This window comes from Loxodonta africana, chromosome 5 (assembly GCF_030014295.1).
Source record: "Loxodonta africana isolate mLoxAfr1 chromosome 5, mLoxAfr1.hap2, whole genome shotgun sequence".
Lineage (NCBI taxonomy): Eukaryota > Metazoa > Chordata > Mammalia > Proboscidea > Elephantidae > Loxodonta > Loxodonta africana.
Window position 1 is genome coordinate 160,959,451 of NC_087346.1, and position 24,556 is coordinate 160,984,006.

The following is a 24,556-nucleotide window of genomic DNA, read 5'->3' on the forward strand; positions in this document are numbered from 1 at the left end:
TTCTCCCTTTCCATGGGCCAGCTCTCACGTGCATATGAGGCGACCAGAGAGACCATGGCTTGGGTCAGGTGCGCCTAAGTAATCTAAGTGCCTTTTAGAACTTTAAAAAGGTCTTTTGCAGATTTGTCCAATGCAATAGGTTATTTGATTTCTTGACTGCTGCCTCCATGGGTGTTTACTGTTGACTTCAATTTTTGTCTCTGTTTATCATGATGTTGTTTATCTCACAAATAGGTGAATTAAAACAGCAGACCACTACCCTTTATTCCCTTTAAAGTAGAAAGAAAATAGGGAAAAAAGATGTGATGTTTGAGGTTGTGTGTCATCTTGGCTGGGCCATGACTCTCCGTGGTTTGGCAGTTACGGAAATGATGTAGCCCGGCTGCTATGCAATGATGTAGTTATCCTCCATTATGTGATCTGATGTGATCAGCCCATCAGCTGTAAGGGGAGATTCCTTGGGAATGTGGTCTGCATTCAGTACATACGGATGTTCTGGGAAAGCTCCCTGGCTTTTGCTCCCTCTGGATCCTGCATCCGGCTTGTCATCATCTAACCTCTGGTTCTTGGGACTTGAGCCATCGGCCTGCATATTGCCTGCTCGTCTTGGATTTCTCAGCCTCTGCAGCCCCTGAGCCAGCAGCCTGCTGTCTAACCTGCTGATCGAGAGTTGGTCAGCCCCTGCAGCTACCTGAGTCAGAAGAAGCCTCCAGCCCGATGCCCAACCCATTGACTTGGGACTTTCTAGCCTCTACAACTGTCTGAGCCGTTTCCTTGAGATAAATCACTCTCTGTCTGTCTCTTTCTCTATATATGTACACACATATCTTCACTGATTTTGTTTCTCTAGTGACCCCAGGCTAAGACACATGATAAAATGCAAACTCAGCAAAGCCGTGTGAAAACTTGTCTATTCTAATTTTCCAGATGGCAGGGTGGGGTGGTACCACCCTTTGAGAAAGCAGCTAAGCTATACAAATATGTATATCCTTTGTGCAGAAGACCCCTTTGACTTTGACTGGAGAAAACTAAAAATATCTGCACAGGCTAGTATATCCATTGCAGCGCTCTTTATAATTAGGAGAAATGGAAATAGCCCAAAGGCCCAAGCAGCAGGAGTATAAGGTAGACTCCGCATTTGAAAGTTATGCAGCCATGAAAGCAGACGCCGTGTATCACTCTGGGAAAATGTCACATGGTCATGGGAAGGCAGGCAGGAAGCGGCTAGAAACTCCGGGAGGAAAGCCAAACCAGGCAAAGGCGGGGGGCGGGAGGCTTGGGAGCGAGTCCCCCCCAGGGCCGATTTCTATGGTTTTCATGATGTTATTAGAGCAATAAAAAATAAACAAGACAGCGGTGGCTTCAGGGTGAAACACACAAGGGTTACGAATTCACCAGAAAACAGCTACATCTGATTAGGAAATTCAGTTAGCCAGGTCTGCAATTTGCAGATGTGAACCGTGAGGTTCTGGCATGTTCCCCCGGATTTGGGGAAGGAAACAGGGTGCTCCCTGGCTGGGCAGGCTTCTCGACGAGCCAAGATGTGGCTTGTGACAATGCAACAGGGCTGGGGGTCCCGGAGAGAACCGTGACTCTCTGACATCCTCGGGGTCCCTCCCTGCACCCCGGACAACCCCAGGCGTGCACGCTCAACCCCACAGCCAGTGCTGCCGCTCCTGACGTCCTGGTCTACCCCTGAGACTCGGACGATGCGAGTGCGTGTACGTCTCCTTTCTGTTGTCCACCTAGGACTTCAGGGGCCCCATCTTCTACTGCAGCCTTGTGAATCTGTTGAATGAACCCCCGTTTGTAGCAAACAGGCTGGGGAAGAAGACCAGCGTTTCCTGGCCTCCCCAGAGGGCCGGCCAGAGGGAGACGCTGTGCTGCTTTCTGCCAGTGTCATATCTCCGAGACGCCCGCGCTGTGACCGTCCAACCGTAGGTGACGACTGGGGTCAGTCAGGGTCACAGAGGCCACGTGGACCTAAGACACCTTCGGGACAGCCTGGCACTAGCCCAGCCACCCCCACTGGCCCCCAAGAGGTACAGTGGCCACCCAGGGTCCCAGAGAGAAGCAGGAGGGACTGAGGCCAGCATCGGCCATGCGCCTCCCTCCTGATATCAGGACAAAGACACAGGTCCCACTGAGGCGGCCACCATCCCCAGGGGTAGAGAGAAGCCACTCAGAAGCCTCAGGGAGGCCAGCTGCCTCTGCCTAGCAAAACCATTAGCTTTTAATTTACCTTCTCAGCAAGCCTGGAGTTAATCTAGGGAACTTGTTCTTTTTCTTACTTTCCGTTCCTCTCTCATTCATTCCTTCGTTGTTGTTGCCGTTGGGTTCCTGGAGTTAATTCCAACTCACAGCAACCCCATGTGACAGAGCGGAACCGCCCCATAGGGTTTCCAAGGCTGTAATCTTTACAGGAGCAGATCGCCAGGCCTTTTCTCCCGCAGAGCTGCTGGTGGGTTTGAACCAATAACCTTGTGGTTAATAGCTGAGCACTTAAACTATTGCACGACCAGGGCTTATTCATTCATCCATCCATTCGTTTACTTATTTATTTTTTTAAGGACCATTAAAACAAGAGTCTCATGTCCTTTTCCCATTTCAGACTCAAGGAGGGCGCCCGACGCAGCCCCACGTCCAGGACTTTACCTGAAGCCTCCACCTCCTCTCCCTCTCTCTCCAGCTGCCTTCTCCTGCCACAGGGCCTTTTCACACACCCTGCCGCTCCAGAAACACCTTCCTCTTTGCTCTTCACAAAGCCACTTCATTCCCGACCTTCAGGCTTCCGATGGAACATCCCCTGGCAGGGGCCTCCCCTGGTTGTTGGGTCTATATCCCCCCCTCCCCAGTGTCCCTCCTCTGCCTCTTGTTCCCGTCGTGGCACAAGGCCTGGCCACATGATTGTACTGGCTTGCCTGTCAACTGATTTCCTCTCTGCACTCCTGAGCTGGGCGTCCACCTCACAGCTGTGATGCCAGCTCCTGTCACAGTCCCAAGCATGTGCTTGGTGCTCAGTAAATATGTGCGGAAGGAAAGGGGTCTTTCTTTGTTCCTAAACTCGTCTAGGGACGAGCCTCCTCTACAGAGACCGGACAGAGCTGGCTCAGATCATCAGACCTGGGCTGAGACCTGCGTTCTTTCTAATGAGCTGGGTGACCTCAGAGACTTACTCAGCCTCTCTGAGCTTTACCCACCTTCTCTGTAAAGGGGGCTAGCAGCTTAGCAGGGGGGATGTGGATCCTGGGACAAGGCTGGGGCAGGGTCCAGGCAGCTTCCAGGGTCTGTTCTTCACCGGCCCAGGCAAGGGAAAGGAGGACATTAATTGAGCACCTACTGTGTGCCAGCTGCTAGGCAAGCTGAAGGGAACACAACAGAAATGCCCCAGCTCCCTGGAAACTCTAGCTGAGAGCAGGCTTCAGAAGGGGAAGGGTGGGGTAGGAGTACAGGGCAGAGGCCTGGACCGGCCTGGGGGCCACTGGTCAGTGAGGTTCCCCTGAGAATGTCATCACGTGTCAGACCAGACAGAGGGAAGAGTCAGCAGAGGCCCGAGGCAGGTGGAAGCTGCGTGGGGTGAGGCTGGAAGGGCCAGGCTGGCTGGAGAGGGGGCAAGGGAAGAGGCCCTGGAGGTGACCACTAAACCCGGACACATGGCAGGCGTGCTCCTGTCCCTCCTGACCCAGGACCAGCGGACACCTCGCACAGTCCTGTTGCTCCACAAGTCCGTGCAGGCTCAGGATCTGGTCACAGGCCCAGTGGAACTGCAGAGCCTACTCTTACCTTGGGCAATGCGTACTTTGGCAGCTTCATCAGGACAAATCCATTGCGACGATAAGAGACGTAGTACTTGGTCCGGTTCGTTGAGGTTGTCTAATAGGGAGGAAGAAACGTGCTTTCAAAGAGGTTGGCTTGCTGTTAAGCCAAGTCCTCATGAATGAAAACTGCATATTGTATTTAGTTGGTAGAAAACTTTGCTTGTACTCGCTTTTCCAGGAATGGATAGGCTCCTACTCATCCTTCAAAGCCCCAGATCAAATGCCCCTCCTCTGCGACATTTTCCTCCACCTCCCTCAGTTAGAAGTGATCTCTGTTCCCCAAGCTCTTTCAGCACTTCGTCTCCCTGCATCTGAATTGTGGGACAAGGCAGAAAAAGTTCTATTCCCCAGAATTTCTCTTAGGGAGAGTGAGCGCTCGGTGAGCCACTGGGGAGAGGAGCAGACAAGTCAAAGCCAAGCACAAGCCAGGAAATGGACACCAAACCCCTGGGTGTAAGAGACTTGAAACGGGAGCCAGCCCCACAGAGCACTTCCGATGTGCCGGCCCCGTCCCGCTGCTTCACCCAGGGCAGCTCGTGTGAGCCTCACAACAAGCCCGTCTCCATTTTACAGATGAGGACACTGAGGCGCGGCCGGCAGAAGAGCCAGGGGAAGAGAGGCAGCTGCTTTTTGGGGTGGAGGAGCACAAACCAAAGAGGGAGGAGTGGGAAAGGGCAGGGGGGTCAGGAGACGATGACATCCTGGAGACTCTAGGTCTCACTGAGTGTGTGTATGTGTGAGTGTGCGGCCGAGTGTGCAAATCAGCTGAAAGCGGAGTCTCCTTAGGGTGTGTTCTGCATTGAGGCTGTAAACAGATATTTTGGCAGAACTGGCTCTCTCTCCACGCTGCATGACCTCCGAGTCTCAGGAGCCTCCAGCCCACCGCCTGACCTACAGTTTGGACTTGCAGCCCCACAATCACATGAGTCATTTCCGTGATGTGAATCTGTCTCTATCATGTGTATGTACAGCCAGCCCCAACACACAGTGACCCAAGTGTGTCAGAGTAGAACTTCGCTCCACAGGGTTTTCAATGGCTGATTTTTGGGAAGTAGATTACCAGGCATTTCTTCCAAGATGCCTCCGGGAAGACTTGAACAGCTATCCTTTCAGTCAGTAGCCACGTGCTAAGCCGTTTGGGCAGGGTCTCTCTCGGTCTATATATGTATCCCGCTGGTTCTGTTTCCCTAGAGAACCCTAAGACAACTGAGAACCCCGATTAGGTTGGGGTTGAAGTGGGAGGGACTCGGAGTCACAGTGGCCAGTGAGCGCCCATCCTCACTGTCACAGCCCATCGGCAACGAGCTGACTGGCTGGCCAGGGAGCGGGGAGAGTGGCCTCCTGAACCCCCTTGTTGCCCGCCCCCCCACAGGGCACCTCCCACCCCTGCCCCGGAGGTGGCTTTTCAGATCCACGTCACAGTGGGTGGTGGGAGAAGTGGCTGCAGCCTCGGTGGGGCCCTGAGCCCCGGAGGGGTGGGCGTCCCCCGTCCCAGCCCAGGGTGGGAAGGGGAAGAGGGAAGCAGGGCACAGGAGGAGGGCCACCCTCAGCGTCTGTCCTTGGGATCCTGGAGGGACAGACACACAAGGAGAGGAGCCGCAGGGACCTGAGTCTCACCGTTGAGACAAGCAAACTATGTGACTCAGGGTGGACGTGGGGGAGAGGGCAGCCCTGCCGGGTGCTGTCGGCTGGGCCCTCCCAGCTCAGTCTGAGTGATTTCACTAAACATCAGACGAGGCCACTCTTGACAGCGGTGGATCAATCCGTAACCCTGACTGAACACGGACAAACATGGTCTCCAAACCACAAACGGGCCAGCCACTCCCTCCCCCACCCATGGAGGGTCTACCGCTGCCTCCCCCAGCTCAGCTCTAGCCTGCTGAGTCTCCATCTCTGTAAGGAGGTTACTTGGTTACTTTAATCATTGATTCAAGGAGCCCTGGTGCAATGGTTAAGCGCTCAGCTGCTAACCAAGAGATCGTCAGTTTGAACCCACCCAGCACCTCCACGGGAGAAAGACCTGTGATCTGATTACAGCCTACGGAGCGGTTCTACTCTGTCACGTGGGCCACCGTGAGTCAGAATCGACTCGACGGCACACAGCAACAGCCAAAGATTCACCCCGCTCCGGTTAGAGTCCCATCCAGCACAAAGCCCTGCTGCCTTGAACCCCCCGAATCACCCACGCCAGCCCAGATCCTCCAGTGAGGCCTGCCCCCAGACACCCCGGGGGTCCCCATGGCACGTGTGCCCCTCATTACATCGAGTAAACCCAAACAGTGCAAGGACAGGCTGCTCCCTGCCCTCTGGCCAAAGGCGACCATTCAGACGTGGGGTGTGGTGTGGTGTCGAAAAGCTGACCCCTTCTTTGCCCAGCCCTCCACAGGAGTTGCTGGGAAAATGCCCCCGAGAACCGGTAGGCTGGTGCTGGAACAAGGTGAGTCCACAGTGCAGGGTGACACACGTGACCTGGGCTGTGGCAGGGTGTGGCACAGGTGCTTAGCCTGTCACCCACGTGGGGCGAGGTCAGGGAAGGCTGCCTGGGGGAGGTGGTCCTTGAGCACTTCTTGGCAGAGGAGCAGGTGTTGCAGGTGGAAGAGGGCGACAGGAATGCCAGGTGCAGGGAACAGCCTTGCGGACTTACGGGGGGGGGCCGTTAGCTGGGCATCAGCAGTGGGCAATGGAGACTGGGGCTGGAAGTCAGGGCGGGTGGTGGGTGTCAGCCTCGTGGCTGGCCTGCTTGGTGGGGGTCATGATGCCCTCTGCCAGGCCCAGCCCCTCACTTCGGGGGCCCTTGGCACCTGCTGCATAAAGAAGGTCGACTGGGATGAGGTAGCAGCCCCATGGCTGCACAAGAAGAGCTTGGGGAGCCTGGAGGGGCTGCCTCAGATTCCAAGTGTCTTTCCCAGTAGGAGACTTTGGACGTGTCTCATGGGGCCACCGGGTGGGATGCAGAGGAAACAGCTTTGTCCCTGCCAGAATGACCTTTCTAATGATTTGAGCCATCAGGATTGGGTTAGGCTGTTTTGGAAGGGGTGAGCCACTTGTTGAGGGAGGCAATCAAGAAGATGTATGACCACATGCTTACTGGCGGGGCCACGTGGTTTCTGGGGCAGGTCCCACCTGTGACCTCTCTCACCTGAGAACATTGGGGTACAGCCAGCAGGGTCCTGGTGCCTGCAGAGTGGACACCTGGGGGTGATGACCAGGGTCCTGGTGGCTGGGGAGTGGACACCCGGTGCTGGATGGTGATGGCCAGAAACAGCTTCCAGTCAGTTTCAACGTAACCAAAACGAAATGGGGCAAATGGGCATGGGCTTGGGCTTGGGCTTGGGGACGCGACATTGATGGGGGGGTGGTGGTGGGGTGTTTGCAGCGGGCAAAGGGAGGTGGATCCAGCACCACCCCAAAGACTGGCCTGGTGTTTGTCAGGGCCTTTGGGGGTGCCCGCAGCCCCGGGGGTACAGGGGACACCATGGACTGCTAAGCAGCAATTGAAAAGTAAAATAGCCGTGTCATTATTTCCTCTGCGTGGCTAAGGCACGCCCCCACCCCCCGCTGCAGGGAGGCCTCGGGAGCCCGCACCTTAAAGAAGACATAGCCGTCCTGCACCGTCAGGGAGCCGTGGTCAATAGGGCCTGCGAACGGCGCCCTCAGCGTCTTCTCAGAGCAGTTGTGGATCCGGCAGGTGACGTAGCGGAAACCTGCCGGAGATACGAGCAGTGATGTGGCCGAAGTTGGCCAGAAACAGCCCTAGACACACCAAATGCCAAACTGCTCCTGGCTCGGGCACATGCCGGCACTGCGGCCCTCGGGTTTTTGCTGCTGGTTGGATTCTGCAGGCGTTCCCTGTAGGCACAGCTCCCCAGGGGCCGGCGCTGTGCCAGGCACTTGGCTGTGAGGAGCCCTTCCAGCCTCACCCATCAGTAGTCCCACCTTACAGACAGGCTAGGTAAGGTGTCTTAAGCAGTCTGCAAACTACAGCCCATGAACCAAATCCAGTGTGTCCCCAGCTTTGCATAAATAAAGTTTTATTGGCACACAGCAGGTTCATGCATCGCCTATGGCTGCCTTCCAACTAGCATGTGAGGCCCCTGGCTCCCTCCAGTGCGACACCAGCTGGGGGTGGGTGGCAGGCACCTCCCCACTGGAGAAACGAAGCCATCTCAGTCCCTGCCTCCCCTCAGTGGGTGCCGGGGTGGGGCCGAGTGAGCTGGAAACACTCAGTTCTCTGGGGCCAGAACAAATTGCTTTCTTAATAGACTTTTCCACCAGGGCGGAGCTGCCTGACTTCAGTTGACGCCCAGCTGGAAAGCAGGCACGTTTACAATTATGCCACATCTGAGCGTAGCCGGGTCACGGGCAGGGCGGCCACTGAGGACGGGCGACTAAACGGTTGCTGGCTGAGCCTCGGCCGTGCGGGGAGGCTCCCAGCCCTGGTGTCCTCGACCGCTGGCTTACCTCCATTCGGATCTTGGGCCTCCATGTGGACCAGGTCAGCGTCGCTGTCCACTCCAGCCACAGCCCTGGAAAAGTGCAGGAGGTAGGTGTCAGGAGGGGAGTCTGGCCTTTCCCAAGGTGGCCAGCTGTCTCCCAAAAGCCCACCTCGTCCCGGGAGACGGGTGGAGCCCCTGCCCCTCCCTTGTGGGACCCTGGAGCCAGCAGCAAAGAGGGTCACACATGAGAAAGACAAGCCAGAAACACCAAGAAAGGCCTGGGCTACAGAGGCTGAAAGGGGTCCTGGTGGCCCAATGGTTAAGTCCCCAGCTGCTAATGGGATGGTCGGAGGTTCGAATACACCAGCCTCTCTGCAGGAGGAAGACCTGGCGATCTGCTTCGGTAGAGATTGTTGTTGTTGTTAGGTGCCGTCGAGTCGGTTCCAACTCATAGCGACCCTACGTACAACAGAACGAAACACTGCCCGGCCCTGCGCCATCCTCACAGTAGTTGCTATGCTTGAGGCCATTGTTGCAGCCACTGTGTCAGTCCATCTCGTTGAGGGTCTTCCTCTTTTCCACTGACTCTGCACTTTACCGAGCATGATGTCCTTCTCCAGGGACTGGTTCCTCCTGATAGCATGCCCAAAGTAGGTGAAATGAAGTCTTGGCGTCCTTGGAAATCCTACGGGGCGGTTCTACTCTGTCACATGGGGTCGCTATGAAAGGGAATTGACTTGATGGCAACGAATTACAGAAGTTGAAATGCCTGGGTCTTCAGAAGCTGAGGAGCCAGGACAGATCCTCCCCCAAAGCTCACAAAGAGACTGGCCCTGCTGACACCCTGAATTCAGCCTCGTAGTCTCCAGATGGGGAGAGAATACATCTCTGTCCCTTAAATCCTCCACCTAGTAGTGCTTTCAGGGTCCTGGTGGCGCAGTTCAAATCTACCAGTCGCTTCTTTGAAACCCTATGGGGCAGTTCTACTCTGTCCTGTAGGGTTGCTGAGTCGGAATGGATGCCACAGCAACGGGTTTGGTTTTGGCTGTGGTGTTTTGTTACAGCCGCCCTCGGAGACTCAGATCCGACCCACACGGGGCAGAGTCAGAACAGACCCCCAGGATGGCAGGGCTCCCTGACCCTCGCTGGGAAGGGGCAGATTTATAGAGGCAGGACCACACTATGGCACCGGACCGGGCACTGTTCACCCCTGATGTCCACCTGCCCACAGCCTGAGGGACGTGTCCTGGCCCCATCATGAGACCAGGTGACCAGTCCGGGGGCAGCGCTGAGGGGCCGTGGTGGGGTGGAGTCCAGGCTTACTGGCCTCGAGTGCCTGTTTCACCTTTGAGGCCCCTCCAGGCACCCGACTGCCCGCAGCCATGTGCCCTCTCCAAGGGGAGGGGTGGGCTGGCTGTGCCCCCTGCCCGCCAGGGGACCGGAACTTTGGACCCTTGGGGCCGGAAGCACCGTACCACCACCACACAGCGACCCCGTGTGTCAGAGTAGAACTGTGCTCCACAGGGGTTTCCATGGCTGATTCTTTGGAAGCAAATTGCCAGGCCTTTCTTCCTAGATCCCTCTGGGTGGACTTGAACCTCCAACTTTTAGGTTAGCAGCTGAGCACTGTTAGCCTCTGAGGTGCTGCCCCTTTGCCCCCACCCACCCAGCTGGGGGTGTGTTAGGCAGCGGGTTCTCAGGTGCAAGGAACATCCTGGCGTCCAGTTAACGTATTTCACTTTCTGCACAGTAACCATCCACCGCTTGGTTCTGCCCGTTTTACAGATGAGGAAACTGAGGCTCAGAGAGGTGCAAACACCTCTCCACGGTCCTGCAGCTAAAAGACCCAAAGATCCAGCAGCCAGATCCACTCATTCACTAACCTACATTCTTTGCTCACACGGCTGCCTTTGGGCGGAGCTGGTGGCGGGGGGGTGGTGTGTGCTAGAAACAGGAAGAGTGGACCGACACGCAGGCTGAGGGGACCCCTCTGGTCCAGGCTCTCAGCAGGCACATCCTTGCACCTCCCCGCCACCCGGTCCCCACCCCATGTCCCCACGCAGCGCCACGTGGATGTGTGCAAGGACCTTGGTGCCAGGGGCCGGCGCCTCGATACCCCTGGACCCTCTTGTCTGCGGTTATGATAGTTCTGACGGCGACAATTCTACCTTGGATTCATGGGTGCTTCTCCTCCCAGAGCGTGAGGACCGGGATGGTGGGGCAAGGCTGCTGCTCCAGGTGACTGGGCCCCGGAAATCCTCCGCTGCCTGGCCCCTGATCGGCACTTGCTGCCCACCGAGGGGTGCCGGGCCCTGGGCTGAACCTCCAGTGGACCCCTCCCCGTCACTGGCCCTGCCTGGAGGGGCTGGCCCCTTGTAGGTCCCAACCCATCTCCCAGTGCACTCAGGACCACAGTGTCCATTTGCTTCACCTCCTCCAGGGCCCAGGTGGGCCGAGGTGGGCCTGGGTGGACAGGAGGCCCCACCCATGGGCTGTGACTGGCAGCTGGGGTGGCCAGGACTCCCCACGTCCATCTCTCTGCCTTATGGCAAGAGTTGGATTTCAAAGTGAAGTGTTGACTCAGGCTTTGTGAACAGACTCTTTGTCAGCTCCTTGGAGGGGTCTCACCCCTGACATTCTTCTCTTTTCTGAATGGAGGGACACTTTCCCTTTTCTGGGAGCACCGTCTGCTCCTCAGTGGGGCTTCACGTGTACCTGGGGGCCGGGGCCGGGTGACCCAGGAAGCAAGGTGTGCACGGGCGTGCTCTTGCTTACTAATCTGTTTCTCACCACATCTCTGATCACTCACTAATTCACTCATTCCCTGACTCGTTCACTCACTCATTCAAGCCATGTGAAATTGTGCACTACAGATTAGTGAGTACGCACAAGTAAACCCGTGCGTGCCTTGCTTGCTGGGCCACCCATCCCTGCCTAGGGCCATGACACCCAGCCCATTCATGAACTCACTCACTCACACTTATTCATCCATTCACTCACTCTTTCACTCACTCTTTCACTCACTCTTTCACTCACTCACTCACTCACTCACTCACTCACTCACTCACCCTCTCCCTTCCCCTCTCTCTTCCTTCCTGCCTCCCTCCTCGTTTCTCTGCTATTCCTGCCTCATCCCCCGATGGTGTTCTGCCCCGTGTCCCGTGCCCCGTGCCGCATACCTGGTGCAGGGCCCTGGAGCTAAGGGAGAGGAAGGCAGAGACTGCCCTGAGAGAGTGCAAAGGTGAGTGGGCAGGCCCAGCACGTCCAGTGGAGCGCTCACCAGCACAGGCCCGGCCGTGGGTGCACACAGCCAAGGCCCAGGGCTGCTGCTTGCAGGTGGCCTGACCTTGGACAAGGGCCTCCCCTCTGAGCCCAGCGTCCTCCTCTGTCACACTTGGAGCTCACATGTGGAGCTGGTGTGTGATGGACAGCACGTGGTCACGGCACGGTGGCCGTGTTACCGCGACTCTGCCGGACTCTGGGGAGACTGGAGGGCGGCCCCAGCAGGCAGCCATGACCCTGGGCTGCCCTGGGTGCTTCAGAGCCCCCTCGCTGCCCCTCCTGCCGAGGCCCAGGCTAAGGGGCTCACGTGCTGTTTGTGGTTTCCCTGAATGCTAATGAGCCCGCCCTTCACACAGCACCGCCTGGCTAATTCCAGCTGTCAGTTCAAGGACAAACAGCGCTGTGGAAATGCTGTCAAAACAGCGCTGTTCACAGCTTACAGCAGACTGCTGTCACCGCGTCCCAGGGGCCGTGCCCGGCCCCACGTCTGCTGTGATTGCCCCTCACACACAACGCTGAGCGGTGGGCAGCTAGGGGAGGATGCCATTTGATTTGCCCGAGATAATGAAGGGTTGGGATTACCGCCAATTTACCTCGTGGCTCTGCGGGCAGGCGGCTTTCTCTCCCTGGCTGGAGGGGTCTCCCGTGAGCCCGGCCCCCCTGGAGGCCTTGGCCAGCCCCCTACCTCACTGGGCAGCTCAGGCTCCTGACATCAGTGACGTTGACGACCTCGGTGACAAAGCCTGTGACTGATGACGGAGCCCCAGCTCCCCAGGAAGGACCCAGGCCCTGGAGAGCGGCCACAGAGGGAGCCACCACCGCTCCCCACGAGCGGAAGGCGCGAAGGCCAGCGGCCAGTGGTCCCGAGGACAGACAGACACCGTCAGCCTGAGGGAGCAGCTGGAGCTCACTGCTTGTGAGGTGAGTTGTGAAAACACACACAGCGCCAAGCTGGTGGGGGGGTTTCCACGTGTCCTCTCCTGGAGGGAAGGGGCAGGGGCTCCCAGGAGGCGTGTGCACCCATGATTCGCACAAATGAGGTGAGAAAAGGATATAAGTGTGTGTATGAGTGTGTGTGTAAATATGTGTGTGGGTGTTGTGTGTGTCAATGTGTGTTGTGCATGTGAGTGTGTGAGTGTGTGTTGTGTGCGTGAGTGTGTGTGGGTGTTGAGTGTGAGTGTGTGAATGTGTGTGAGTGTTGTGAGTGTGTGTGTGTTGTGTGAGTGTGTGATCAGGAGAAAGGACATGAGTGTGTGTGAGTGTGCCTGAGGGTGTCTATGAGCGTATGAGTGTGTGTTTCCACAGAAGAGTGGTGTGGTGGGAAGGACACACACACTCTTGTGTGCATTTCAATCGCAAGGACATTCTGGCCCTGCAGCGGGAGGAGATGTGGCGTAGCCAGTGCCCAGGGCTCCCAGCTTAGGCCGCTGTCTGGACTCGGGGTCCCTTCTCCTCCACGGGCCTCCCTCACGTGCCAAGCCCTGGGTATGAAGACACTCCCTGGAAGGCTGACGGGAGCCCCCAGGAGGCGGACGAGGAGGCAGCCGGCTGGCCTGGGCACCGTGCTCCTGGCTCTCAGTGTGGGCATGCCCCACCCACTTGCATTTGCCATCCCCCTTCTGGGCTCCTTGCAGTGGGGTGAGGGTGTCTGGGGCCCATCCTGCACCCACCATACTCCCAGGGGGACAGGAGAGCTGGGGTCGAGGCTGGGCCAAGGAGGGGGTGCTGCAGTGGAACCAAGAGCCCAGCACAGGGGCTGGTGTGACAGTGTGTGGGGCTGGGGTTGGAGGAGGGGCCGCAGCACAGTGGCCACTGCACCAGGAGCTGCCTGGATACTCATCCTGCCCAGGAGGAAGTGGGGGCTCAGAGAGGGGACCCCAGGGACACCATGTGTGCAAAGCCACATTGCTGGCTCGCAGGATGCCAAGAACCCTGTCCTGTGCCACCCCTAGTCGGGCAGATAAACGGCTCTGGACATCCCCCTAGGGCAAGGAGGGTGCTGGGCAGGGAAGAGCGAGGGGTGGCCAAGAGGAGGGAAGGGCGCCGCAGCCACAGGCTGACTTGTCCCTCTGAGATCCCGGGGGCTCACCAGAATACGTGATCCTTGGTCACACGCTCCTGCAGCAATGTCCACTTCTTCCCCAGGTCAGACGACACATAGAGCTTTGGGCGGAGAGAAAAACAGAAAACTTTGGTTGTGACATTAGGAACCAGCCTTCCAGGAGGTGGCCATAGTACTCGGCATGACACAGCGTCAGGCCTTGCTCAGCACCCAGCACTGGCTGACACCCCAGGCTGCCTGTGGGGCTCCATAAGGAGTGACCCCTGGCCCCTCGGCAGCTGGGAGGGGCTGAGAGCCGGTGCAGGAGAGAAACTCTCTGGGTGAGGTCCAGGGGTCCTGGGCGGCCTGAACCCTGGCACGGGAGGGGCCTCACATTGTGGGGGTGCAAAGACTCCAGAATGGGGAGCAGTGTGTGCAGAGGGCGAGAGGTGTGAGAGGAGAGCCAGGGCCTCGGACTGGGGAGTTGAGCTTCATTACAGGGGCAGCCCTCACAGACACGTGTGTCAGTGCACACAGATACACACAGACACACACGCACATACACACCAACACAGAAACGTGCACACACATACACAGACCACAGACACACACACACACACACACTCACGTGTGTTCACACATGTACCATAAAATGGGACGAACAGAAGCTCAGAGAGGTTAAGTGAGCTGCTCAAGGAGGCACAGTCTTCGAGTATAGCATGACTCCACCTCACACACCTGAGCTCACAGTCACATCCCAGTGGCTGAGAAGCCTCCCCCAGGAGTCCTCCCTTGGGTCACCTGAGGAACCCAGGCCAGGCCAGGCCCTCCCACCTCCTGCCTCAATGTGCCCATCTGCAGACTGGGGACGCACCTCCTGCCCATCCACTCGGCAGTCGGTGCGTCAAAGATGAGTGAGTGTGCAGCAGTGGATTCTGGGATCTGGGTGCTAAGCCCTCTGCACTAAGGGCGATGTTATCACTGCCGTCACCGCGGTTTCTGATGTCTGTCCCAGAACTTGAAGATACCTCCCCAACTCCCCTCCTGGGAGATGATTTATAATTCACCATCAACTGTCGCAGAAACATGCCATTTCTGCTTAATAAAAGACAAACACCAGCAAATAAACACAAAAAAGCACACCCATGATGCTCTGAGTCCCCAGAGCTAAAACCGGTACACGCCATCTGTGTGGGGTTAATCTAATTGTTTTTAGGTCGCACGTCTGGAAAAAGACAGGCAGCAGCGTACTCAAACACAGACTATTCGGAGAGACAAAACAGCAAGCAGTCAGACCCAGCAGGTGATAAAGGGGAAAGAGGAGGGGGAGGCCAGGGGGAAGGCTCCTACTCAGAAAGGTGTGTGGGTAAGTCGTGCACCACCATCAGAGTCGTGGAATTCTGCGCTGGGCTCTTCCTGGCGTGTTGGACACAGTTGGGTGGTTCTTGGCAGCCTTTCCTCCCTCATTCTGGGGAGGCTGGTGGCACTGCAGAGGCTGGAAGGCTAAGCCATCACTGCTCGGACTGCCTTGCAGCCAGGGTTCCTGAGCAAACAGGTGCGCTCGGGTGGGACTTGGAAGGTAAGAACGAGACAGGAGTTTTCCTACCCCTTTGGGCCATCTGGCGTCCCTGGGTGGTGCAGACAGTTAGTAGACAGTTTGTCTACTAGCCTGAAGGTTGCGGGTTCGAGCCCACTCGGTGCTGCAAAAGACAGGCCTGGCGATCTGCTTTCATAAAGATTACAATCAAGAAAGCCGTATGGGGTAGTTTCACTGTCACATAGAATGGACTGGGTGCATCATACTGGCCAGCAAGTCTGGGGACGCGCTCTGTGTCCAGTCTCCAGCTGGAAGGGTGCAGACATGGCTGTGGTGGCGGCAGTGCTGGACGTGGCACCCCGTGCCCGATTCCTGGCTGCGTGGATGTTTCTAGGCTGTCGTCGCTGCCGTGGTGGCGACCCCCAGATGCTGGCTCTTGGCAGCAGCCATGCATTTTTGGCCTCAGGGACTCCGCGGGGGACCCCAGCCCCCACCTTCCCAACTGTGGCAGATGTGGGAGCCCCAGGGTGAGTCAGTTCCGAAGGCTACTGGGCAGCATCCCTGGGGTCCAGCCTGGAGCCCCTCCTCTAGCCCTCCCCAAATTTTTGAAAGTACTCAGTTTCCCATGTTAAATCCTTTCTCTTAAGATACCCATAATTCTGTTCCTGGTCCTGAGCCCTGTCAGATCAAAATCGAACGGAGGGTGAGCCCTGACAGTCTCGTTTCTGCAGAGAAGTGCACGCTCTTCCTGCTTCTACCGTCTGAGCTGTGTGTGTGTGGGGGGGGGGGAGGCGGGCTGTAAACGGCCTGCACAGCTCACCACCTGCTGGACGGTTTACCTGCCTGCTGTGCTCACAACGTCCAGTGAGCTGGTGACATCCTCACCCCTGCTGCGAGGACTCTCCCTCCTATGCCCACACCCTGCCTTTTCTCCAACGTGGGTCCTGCACGTGCTGTTTGCTTTAGGGCTGCAGGCCCATGGGCATCTTTCCCTCTTCTCTCACGTGGTCGCCTTCACTATTCTAAGAAAAAGCTGCATTAAAAAGTAAGCACACACGCTGACTAGTTCTTTAAGCTCCTCTTCAAAGACCCCTCCTCCAGGAAGCCTCCCATGATTGCAAAAGTATCTTCTCTCCCCACTCAGTTTCTGGAGGGCAGAGGTGTTGGCACCTGAGCTCCACCAGTAGCCAGGAGCCTCGCCCGGCCAATCCCAGCAGAGCCTCGAGTGAAAAGTAAGCCCTGTCATCGTGGGCCTCACCTAGCATTCCATTGGCAGGTGCCTGCCTAATACCGGGTCAAGAGCTGGTGGGACTGCCCTGTGCCACCCTGCTTCTTGGAAGTTAGAGAGCTTAGAAAACCACAAAACTCTGAAGAACCACCACTCTAGTGCCTTTGTTACAAATTCCCAAATCCCTCACTCCTTTTGCAGCCACAACTAAGACTTTCTTCCCCCTTTTTTTGGTTCCTTATAGTCACGGAAAAGAACCAAGGAAAATAACCAAGACTTCAGCTCCATTAATTTTTCAGGGCACAATAAATTAAAGAGCAATTGCAATGCAGTCAATTTCTGCAGGAAAACAAGTCTCTGTGCTTTAGTCTAATTACACGGAAGGCTAAGTAGCGCTATTAATACCCAGGAGCACATGCTGTCTCCAGGGAAGGCGCCTGGAGCTAAGAGGCAGCCAGGAGGCCAGGACGAAGCAGGGCTCTAGTCAGCAAGGACCAGATGGTGGCAGGGAGGCCAGGTCCTGTCAAGAGCCATGGCTCAGTGCACCCGGAGTCTCCATTTGGAAGTCCCTGGGCTGGGTGGTCCCTATTGCTAAAATTCATTCATTCATCCAACCAACCATCATCTAGTCATCCACCCACCCCCCGCCCGCCTGCCCGCCCGTCCGTCCGTCCATCTATCCAATCCATCTATCCTTTCTTTCTTCTATTTACCTACCCTTCTTCCCATCCATGTTTCCACCCATTCATCCACCCCCACCCATCATCTATTCGTTCATATATCCACCCAGCCCCCACCCATCCATCTATCCATCCATCCTTTCATCCATCCATTGTATCCATCTATCCACCCATCTATCCATTCATCTATCCTTTCTTTCTTCTACCTACCCATCCTTCTTCCTATCCATGTTTCTATCCACTCATCTATCCACCTATACATCCATCCACCCCCACCCATCCACCCATCCATCCATCCTTCAATCCATCCATTCAACAAATATTTTCAGCCAGGTACCTGAGATACAGTGGTGAGAAAATCAGACATGGTTCCCAACCTCAAGGAGCTTACCCTGAGTGTGTATGTATAGCACAGATGATAATCAAATAACAACATCAATCTACAACGACACACTGCAATACATGCTGGCAAGGAGAGGCACAGGGATCTGCAAGAGTGTGGAACAGTGGGGCCCAAACTGGCTGGGCTGCAGAACGAAGGTTTCTAATCCAACAGCTCCCATTTGCCCTCTAGACCCATGCTCTGCCCTTCTGCACCATGCTCTGTCCCATGGGGCTGACCTGTGTAGACTGTACCCACAGGCTCCTCCCTCTGGCTTCCGGCTGGGTTCAGCCAATAGGAGGCATCAGCAGAAGACTAAAGGGCAGGAGGAAAGAGAGGACAGGGTATTCTCACCCCTGTTCCCTGCCTGCTCATCTGTACTGTGACAGTGGCTGAGTTACTCAACTCAGACTCATGCTTCCTATTGAGTCTTTCCTACAACAATGGAGGTCACAGCTCCTATGTGCCCTTTCCTACAATGATGGAGGCCACAGCCCCCTATTGAGTCTTTCCTACAACTATGGAGGTCATAGCCCCATGAGTACTTTCCTACAACTGTAGAGGTCATAGCCCCATGAGTACTTTCCTACAACCGTGGAGGTCATAGCCCCATGAGTACTTTCCTACAACCGTGGAGGTCATAGCCCCATGAGTACTTTCCTACAACCATGGAGGTCATAGCCCCATGAGTACTTTCCTATAACCGTGGAAGTCATAGCCCCATGAGTACTTTCCTACAACCATGGAGGTCATAGCCCCGTGAGTACTTTCCTACAACCATGGCGGTCATAGCCCCGTGAGTACTTTCCTACAACCATGGAGGTCATAGCCCTGTGAGTACTTTCCTACAATCCTGGAGGTCATAGCCCTGTGAGTACTTTCTTACAACCATGGAGGTCATAGCCTTATGAGTACTTTCATACATGATGGAGCCCACAGCCCCTACTGGGTCTTTCCTACATGACGGAGGCCATAGCCCCTATTGGGTCTTTCCTACAATGATGGAGCCCATAGCCACTATTGGGTCTTTCCTACATGATGGAGGCCACAGCTCCTATTGGGTCTTTTCTACAGCGATGGAGGTCATAGGCCCCCGGGTCCTTCCCTACCCCAGGGTGATCTGCTCGCCACACCCACGCATCAGTCAAGAGCTGCATTAAACCTCCCTGATCAACCCTTCGGAAGGTGTCCTTGGCTTCCTGGGGGCCTTGGTGGACACAGCTCCTCAGGAGGGGGTGTCTGCCTGTGACTGCAGGATGGTTACTTCTCTTGGCGAAGGTGGTGGGAGAGGGTTCCAGGCTGCGGGAAGGGCAGGGCACAGCCTGGTGTGAGAGGAGTGTGGGAGGTCCCAGCAGTGGAAGAAAGCCCTGTGGCTGGTGAGTCTAACCCTTGTCTGCTCTGTACTGATCCCATCTCTGTGCCTGCTTTGTGCCAAGGGCACATCTCATTCAGTTCTCAGTGTAACGAAGACCTGATTCCCAGTGACTGACACAGGAACCACAGGATGACAAGGAGAAGGGGCTTCTCAGGGTCTGATGCCTCCGAGCCCCAGGGCAGCTCCTCCCTGGGAGCTCCAAGGCTCCCGAGTCCCACTTTCCTTCCTCATGGCAAGGATCAAATGAGCAAATTGCAGAGGGGTGGGCTGGGGGCAGACTCTGGTTCCCCAGGCCCTCCGGGTGGCGCCCACGCATTGTTACCTTGTTCTCCTTGGTGTAGGCGAGCACTTTGTCCTCCTCCTTGGGGTGGAAAGTCAGAGTCTCCACAAAGAAGGAGATGAGCTGCTTCTGGAAAGTGGCTCCCTCATCGGTGCTGAGGAAGAGGCTCTGGTCCCGGTCGCCGAGCGACGAACTCACAAGGATGATCTGTGACAGGAAGAGGGGCGCACTGAGCGAGGGGCAGAAGGAAGGAATGAGAACGTGGATGGATGAACGGACCCTGTGTGCTGGTGGAACTGGGTGGGGGCACACGCCAGCCTCCAAATGACCTGGTTCAAATCCTGTGCCCCTGTGTGCTCAGACAAGCTGACTGGCTCTCTGTGCCTCAGTTTCCTTATTTGTTACATAGGAGATATTGCACCATCCCTCCCAGGTCTGCTGTGAGGATGACATAAGGCAGAGAACAGGGGCCATTCCCACAGCTCTGGACCCTGAGCAGGCTGCTGGCGAGTGTGTTATGAGGATGATTAGGGGTCTCCATTAGAGCCCAATGAGGGAACCCCCCCAGACTATGGCAGATGGGGAAGCTGAGATACAGAGAGGAGAAGCAAACCACCCAAGGCACATGGCCAGTTGGGGCAGAGCCAAGGTCTGGACCCAGCACCTGGCCTCAGGGCCCTGTTCTTGGCTCTGTGCTCTCGAGTGAATCAACGCAACACGCTGATAAGATACATCTACTGCTCTCTATTGGTCTGGAGCCAAAGGGAAAGAAGGAAACCCAAGAATCAGAGAAAGAACCTGACTACAGGGCTAACTGTCTCCATGAACCACGGCCTCCTCAGCCCTGACATCAGAGGAGCTAGATGGTGCCCAGCTACCACTGCCGAATGTTGTGATTAGGGACATGATAGATGAACCCTGATAGAAAGGGAGAAAAATGTGGAGCAGAATTTCAAATTCTTAAAGAATCCAGACTTACTGGACCCACTAAGACTGGAGGAATACCCGAGACTATTGCCCTGAGATACTCGAAACCTTGAACAGAAACTATTCCCTCAAGTCACCTTTTAGCTAAACAGCAGGTTAGCTCAGAAAGTAAAGAAATCACCCTTGAGTTCTGCGCTCTCTTACATATTATCCATGAGACGAAATGGGCAGCAGTTGCTCTAAGGCGTAGATGAAAAGGTTGGGGTCCACGGCTAGAACGGAAATGATGACACAACGTGAAGGGTGTAACCATGTCACGTGCAGACTGTTGAACGGGAGCGCGTTTTCTGTGTACATTCTCACCAAAATACACTAAAAAAAGCAATATGCTGAGGTTTGGCTGGGCTTGGAGCTGGGGGTGGGTGAGACGGCGGTCTGGAGAGGAACAGGGGCCTGGTGCGGCCTTCCCACCCTGAACTTTCTCCAGAAGACAGCTAAGCACGTGGGCCTGAATGAATCGTCTGTGCTGAGCACCTGTCTGCATGTGAACAAACATGAATCCAAGGCGTTGTTTCTGTCCGGGGAAGCTTGATGGGCTCCCTAGTACAACAGTTCATGTGCTCCAGCACAAAGCCTCCGTCTCCCCAGCGAACCCAGAGCCTGAAGGAGGCTGGTGTGGCAATTCAGACAGATTCCTAGATGGTTCAGACTGATTTAAGGACGCCGCCCAGAAATAAGCTGGAACGCAGACAAGGCCATGCTCAGAGATGTTCCTCACGGCGTTGTTTATAGGCAGGGAGAATATAGGGTGTCTAGAAGAACGGCTGGGCTGTAGAATGTATAACAATGTTCCCAAAGAAAGGTGCACAACAAGCGAGCTTGCGTACAAAGCGGTAAGTAAGCACGGTTTCCATACATTTTACATGACAAAGTTACGGGTAAGTACAGCACGATTTTTCAGCGGTAAGTGAGGAAGTATATGAGTAAGCGTACTTTTGCAGCGGGAACTGCACAGAAAGAGGAGCAGAGAGACTGCAAGATGGCCTTGACAGTGGTTGATTCTGAGTAGGTTAGAAGAGTTTTTGTTTTTTAAATAAACTTTTTATTTTAGAATTCTTGAAAAGCAAAGATGTCACCTTGAGGACCTAAGTGCGACTGACCCAAGCCATGGTATTTTCAATCGTCTCATGTGCATGTGAAAGCTGGACAATGAATAAGGAAGACCGAAGAAGAGTTGACGCCTTCGAATTGTGGTGTTGGCGGAGAATATTGAATATACCATGGACTGCCAAAAGAAGGAACAAATCTGTCTTAAAAGAAGTACAGCCAGAACGTTCCTTAGAAGCAAGGATGGCGAGACTGCGTCTTACGTACTTTGGGCATGTTGTCAGGAGGGATGAGTCCCTGGAGAAGGACGTCATGCTTGGCAGAGTACAGGGTCAGCGGAAAAGAGGAAGACCCTCAACAAGATGGATTGACACAGTGGCTGCAACAATGAGCTCAAGCATAAAAGAACGATTGTAAGGATGGTGCAGGACCGGGCAGTGTTTTGATGGTGCAGGACCGGGCGGTGTTTTGATGGTGCAGGACCGGGCGGTGTTTCGCTCTGCTCTACGTGGGGTCCCTGAGTGGGAGGCTGAACAGCAGCACTTTGAGCAAGCCTGACGTGGAGCACTAAGTACACGCCTGATGCACACGTGAATGAATGAATGAGTGAATGAATGGACATCTTCATCTCAACTCGTGACTCCAAGGCGAATTTTTGTTTGCGTTTCTCCTTCGGAAGGAAATTTTTCCTAGGAACATTTAAGTAGCCTAAGAGCTAAAGCTGTCAGAAAACCCATTCGCTGACACCCCTTCAGCGCTCAACGTTCCACATGTCAGTGAAGCCTCATTCATTCATTCATCCACAGCTGTGAAAACCACGAGGTCCAGGCCAGACTCTCGGTACTCACAGGCCTTTGTGGGGGCAGAGAGGTGGGCAAACAGGTGTGGGACAGCTATGAGGACAAGATGGAGGGCTTCCAAGAGGAGGCGGCACCAGGTAGTCCTTGAAGGAGGGGTGGAAATTTTATTACTGGCCCAGGGAGGAGAAGTGTGGTTCAGACAGAGGGGCAGTGTGATGAAGGCACACAGGTGGGGTTCCTTCCCCACCCCTCGTCCCTGCCCACCCCGTTTCCCCGATGCTCCTGTGTCAGCCACACCTGGATCCAGGCCCCCCACCCCGTCGTCACACCAAGCTCCTGTGCTTCTCTGTCAGACGAGGCCGCTGGTGTCTCAGCACCTTTACTGCACCGTTCTCTCCAGATGGAAAGCCAGGCAAGGCCAGGGTGCCAACATCCCACCACGGGAAATTCGGAATCAAATAGTCACTCTTCAGAATGACCCCAAATCCACGTGTGATAAAATTAAAACAGCTTCTTTTGCATTTTCTGAGCACAAACTTTCGGGTCACTTTAGCCAAGTTGTTTCTCACTTATTTGTGGGGTCCCTGCTTTGCATGTACCCTCAGTGTGAGTTTCGCCTGTTTTTATGGGGGGACTCCCTTCCCCTTGTTATCTGCTTGTCAAACACCTCCTCGTCAAGTGCCACCTCCTCCAAGAAGCCCTCTGTGATGTACGTCCCCCCAGCAGAATGGCACCACTCCTGCCTCTGTCCTCCCACCCTACTCAGCATCTTGGGAATGTTTGCAGCAGCCCAGTGGTCCCTAATATTCTCTCTATGGGTCTCTCTTGCCCTCTTGGCCAGGGTGCCAGGCAGCCTGACAGTGCCCATGTCTCCATCATAGGCATATCCAGCCCAGAGCCCAAGGCCTGGAACCGAGAAAATGCTGGTTCCTGATTAACAATTTTTGCCGCTGTTGGGAGGAGTCCTTGGGTGGTGCAAAGGTGAATCCTCACCTGCTCACTGAATGGTTGGAGGTTTGAGTCCACCCGGAGGTGCCTCAGAAGAAAAGCCTGGTGATTGGCTTCCGAAAAATTAGCCATTGAAAACCCTACGGAGCACAGCTCTACTCTGACCCACTTGGGGGGGGTCACGAGTCAGGGTCAACTCGGCGGCAACAGGTTCTGGTGCGACGGGGTGGCGGGCTTACCCCCCCGTCACACCGAGGTTTGGGAAGGAATGTGAGGAAGTGATTCTGGCCCCGGCCCGGCAATCTGGAGTCGGGCTAATTTTGGACGTTGGAGCTGGAACAGTCAGCCAGGGAAGAGAAAGTGCTGACAAGGGCAAGATTACCGGAGCAAAGAAAACAAATCAATTAGCATCTCGCCGGGTGGAGGCTGGCAGATTGTTCTCCAAATTGGGAAGCAGACTATTTTAAGGGTGTATTTTGACTGCTTTCTATTCCAAGGGAGACATATGGAGCCTGTGCTAGGTTCTCGGGGCTCTGGGGCTGGGTTCTGGAAATCAGAGGCAACATGCTAAAGAGAAACAGTTGGCAGATTCGTTTGACGAACGGCAGGTCCGTTTGACGCACAAGTCCCAGGCACAGCTACATGATTTGCAGGGCCTGATGCAAAACACAAACGCTGGCCCCCTTGTTCAAAATAATTGAGAATCTCAAGACAGCAACACAGAATATCCGACCGTGCGTGAGCCCCTTTGAGCGCGGGCTTGTGGGACCCACAGGTCTGGCCCCGTGATGCTGGCCCTGATCATTCCAGAGTCACCCCACTCATAAACCCTGGGGCCAGTAGTGCCAGGCGCACCTGGAGTGTTAGGGACGCAGGTCTCGGCCCATCGCGGCCTGCTGGATCAGAACCTGCACTGTAACAAGGCCCTGGGTGATCATGGTGCCACAGCTCCCGCTGGTTCTCAGCTCTGTGCCCTAGCTGTTTGGCCCTGGACGAGCTGGCCACCCCGGTGACAGCAGAGCCAAGCCCTGTTCTCAGGGGCCCTGCTCCTTACAGCGACCCCGGGGCCGCTGCTATCACCCTGGTTCACTTTCCAGGGGCTGACAGGAGGCCCAGGGAGGCTGAGTCTCCGCAGCAAACAGGTGAGGAACTTGGACCAGAACCGGGGCTCTGGTGGGTGCTGCTGCCTGCTGAGGGCTGTGTCCCTTTGGGTCTTTCTGCCGCGCCCACACACTGGAGCCGTTGTGCCTGCAACCCCCCTGACGGAACTGGTGGGCCTGTTGCAGAAACAGGTCTAATTACCTCCCTGTCCTGGGGTGTGCTGCGGGCGCTGCCTGTTATTAACAAAAACCCGTTGGCGTCAAGTCAACTCCAGCTCATGGTGACCCTGTGTGTGTCCGGGCAGAACTGTGCTCCATAGGGTTTTCAGTGGCTGGTTTTTCAGAAGTAGACTGCCAGGCCTTTCTTCTGAGGGTCCTCTGGGTAGGCTGGAAGCTCCGACCTTTCAGGCTGCAGTCAAGATCATTAACCCTTTGCACCACCCAGGGATACCATAAAACAAACAAAAAAACCCCATTGCTGTGGAGTCAATTCCAACTCATAGCGACCCTATAGGACAAATTAGAACTGCCCCATAGGGTTTCCAAGGAGTGGTGGTGTATTCGAACTGCTGACCTTTTGGTTAGCAGCTGGAGCTCTTAACTACGCACCACCAG

The 24,556-nt window shown here is 55.6% G+C and overlaps 1 protein-coding gene across 1 annotated transcript in view; it reads right to left on the minus strand.

The window, feature by feature from the left end:
• Positions 1 to 24,556, minus strand: part of SORCS2 (sortilin related VPS10 domain containing receptor 2) — a 565,855-nt gene that overhangs the window by 74,150 nt on the left and 467,149 nt on the right. The window contains exons 4-8 of the mRNA XM_064286206.1: positions 19,102 to 19,266; positions 13,626 to 13,699; positions 8,280 to 8,344; positions 7,404 to 7,522; positions 3,784 to 3,873 (exon numbers count right to left, since the gene is read on the minus strand). Coding sequence (XP_064142276.1) covers positions 3,784 to 3,873; positions 7,404 to 7,522; positions 8,280 to 8,344; positions 13,626 to 13,699; positions 19,102 to 19,266 — 513 coding nt within the window. The remainder of the gene's footprint in view (positions 1 to 3,783; positions 3,874 to 7,403; positions 7,523 to 8,279; positions 8,345 to 13,625; positions 13,700 to 19,101; positions 19,267 to 24,556) is intronic.